Genomic DNA, 3066 nt, shown 5'->3' with positions numbered 1-3066 from the left:
CCTGCTTGCGTAACAGCTGCATGCGCCGAGAGAGGAGTAGTGTACTAATTAAGTTGGTCTCGTTTGGTATGAGCGGCAGCCGAGGTTGATGCGTGTATGGATGGTTGATGTTATTTTGGAGAGAGAAAAAAAATGATACTGTACATGCGGAGGCCAAGTAGGCGACGCGAGAAATAAAAGGCTGGCTCTTTTTGTTTGATCCATCTGTACGTAGGTGGTCAACGGAAGGAGCGGACTAAATTCTCTGCGAGCGAGCAAAGGAAAAAAAGAAAAGGAAAGTTGGTGCCGTTTTTATCCGAACGAAAGGAGCGCAACAAATTCGATGCATGCGCCTCCCTTGCTTTGCTCTGCTGCGCGCGAGAGCAGAATTAATCACGTGCCGATCGGGAACCGAATTAATGTCGTCGTCGTCACGTGCACGTACGCCCGTGGGCAACCAGTCGATTCTTGTTCTCACCTTGCCTGCGCGCGTATATACGCCGAGAGAGGAGAATTTAACGCAATTAATGAAGTTGGTTTACCCGCCCTCCCGTGGTTAAACGAATTAAAGAAGCGAGTCGATGGAGAGAAAGAAAAGCGCCGGCCGGAACACACGCGCGCCAGGTGAGACGGACCTCCTCGTGTCGCTGCAATGCGTCCTTTTCGCCGTATCGCTGCTCACCAAGTACCGCATAGCACAATCCGACTGAGGATCAACTCCGAAACCATCCAGTGCCCACCCCAGGTCTTCCCGACTCCGTCTCGCGTTCTGCAAATATAATGACCCAATTAATCTCCTCTAATCGCCTCGCAAATTAATCTGCACCAAGCCACACAATGGATCCTGTCGACGAGACGCACGGCGCCGAGATGAGCACCGTCGCCTCCCGGGTCGCGTCCATCTGCGCCCTGGTCGACGTAGCACCGGACGAGACCATGAGCGCCAGACGAGTTGCCGCCATCTCCGCCATGATCCACGACGTCACGGACGAGACGACGACCAGCAGCAGGATCAAGAGGAAGCGGAGGCGCATGGGCAGCGCACGCAGCTACGAGGAGACGCGCACGCTCCGCGAGACTGAGTACGACCTCGTCTCCAAGGCGCGCCACCGCGCCACTGGCCAGACCGTCGTCCTCAGGGCCCTCCAGCCCGTCTGCGGCATCTCGGTCGGCGTGCTCCTGCACGAGGCCTGCATCATGGCGGCCTGCCGCGGCCACCCCAACATCGTCGCTCTCCACGGCATGGCGCGCGCACCCGGCACCAGCGACTACTCCATCGTCACCGAGTTCGTCGGCCCGACCCTGGAACGCGCCCTCCACGACCGCATCGGGCGCCTCGGCCGCCCGTTCACGGAAGCCGAGGTGCGCGGCATCATGCGCCAGCTGCTGTCCGGCGCCGCCGCCATGCACAGCCACGGCATCATCCACCAAGACATCACTCCCAAACACATCTTCGTGAGCGGCACCGGGGACGACGACGACACCGCTCTCACCGTGAAGATCGGCCACTACGGGTCGGCGATGTCAACGGCCGAGCCGGACGCCTACGACAGGTACAGATTCGCCGGAACGTGGGAGTACATGGCGCCGGAGACAAAAGTGTGGACGGACTATGGCACACGCGTCGACACCTGGTCCCTGGGCTGCGTCATGGCCGAGCTCCTCACCGGCGAGAGGCTCTTCGAGGTGGTGAAGGGCTTGGCAACCAACCAGCTCTACAAGATCTTCGACCTGCTCGGCGTCCCAGGCAAGAAGGCGTACAGGGAATTTAAGGCGCCCAGCACGGACGAGTTGGTGGACCTGTGGCGGCGAGAGCAGCAGCAGCGAGCGCAGCACCGTAGCCGGCTGCGGGAAAAGATCCCGGAGAAGACGCTATCTAAGGAAGGGTTCGAGGTTTTGAAGGGGCTCCTCACCTGCATCCCTAGCAAGCGGTTGGATGCGGCCGCCGCGCTCCAGCTTCCCTGGTTCGCGCACACCGAACACCATTCTTCGGTTCCGGTAGTTGCTGCAGAAGTTTCCAAGAGCGGTGGTGCGGCAGCGGGCATCTGAGCGATGGCAGCCTACTCCTGGCATGTGGCCTTGTCATTCTTTGAGTGTGCTCTCAGATCTCGCGTCCAAGGAAGTGGTTGAGTCCTAGCAGTAAACTGAATATATAGTGTGCTCAAAGTGTTGTAAGCAGGACCTTGGTTCAAATGAATTTTAGACAATTTTTTCCTATGATCTATAGGTTGCTTGTTGCATTATATTTCAAAGAAACCTACACCTGTGACGGAAGCCAAGTTAATTTACTTGTTTATTTCAGAGAAACCTACACCTAAGTTATTTCCCATAGTGGACTGGTCATTGGGCATGTTTGGTTTGTAATTCAGCAAAATCTTCTGTTGCCTTTTAATATATGCAGACTCCTAATTGTTACCATACAAATACTTCATTCAACCTTATGATATTGGCATGCATGTGTGCTTATGTTTTCTCTCTCTCTGTCTCTGTCTCTGTCTCTCTCTCCCTCTCTCTCTCGTGACCATGTACTAACATTTCGACCTGAAGATGAAACCAAATATGTTGAAGCCATATTTGCTTTGGAGGGCATGCTTCTAGCGTTTTATAAGATGGTTGTTTCTCTCATATTTTTCAAGCAAGAATTTGAAGAACTATCTCTGGGACGACCTGGATCTGAACAATTCACTCCACAGATGCGGAATACAGAAAGTTGGATCTCTTTAACACGTGCCGTTTCCAGATGGCAAGAAAACTAAATATATATGCATTAAATTGGTGTCATAGTGTGGTGCGGCTCATAGTAGATGGGAGGCGACCCGTGAAACCCCATCTAGGATTCCATCCTCTCGCCAGCGATGTCGCTGGTCTGATCCATCTCCGGTAGCCTTAGGGCTTTGGAGGTGTGACAGACCACAACTTCTCGCCGGTGGGAGGTTTCCCGTTCCCTTTTAGGTTATTTTTCAGTGTCTTCTTCAGGATGATGAGGCAGCGGCTACATCCTAGTGGCAGAATAAGGTCCTCCCCGCCCTTTCGTTGGTGCGTCTAGCGCCAGCGGAGGGCGTGTGGAGTTTTGTGTCCGGCAAATCT

The 3066-nt window shown here is 54.5% G+C and overlaps 1 protein-coding gene across 1 annotated transcript; it reads left to right on the top strand.

Moving 5' to 3' along the window:
• The first annotated feature begins 816 nt into the window (after window positions 1–816).
• Window positions 817–2028, top strand: LOC124648637 (putative cyclin-dependent kinase F-2). Its single transcript, XM_047188361.1, has one exon. It carries the CDS (start codon window positions 817–819, stop codon window positions 2026–2028), a length of 1212 nt encoding a protein of 403 aa, XP_047044317.1.
• Window positions 2029–3066: the final 1038 nt, after the last annotated feature.

The sequence above is a fragment of the Lolium rigidum genome, chromosome 4 (assembly GCF_022539505.1).
Source record: "Lolium rigidum isolate FL_2022 chromosome 4, APGP_CSIRO_Lrig_0.1, whole genome shotgun sequence".
Lineage (NCBI taxonomy): Eukaryota > Viridiplantae > Streptophyta > Magnoliopsida > Poales > Poaceae > Lolium > Lolium rigidum.
The sequence above is the reverse complement of the archived record's forward strand: the minus strand, read 5'-3'. Positions and strand labels throughout refer to the sequence as shown.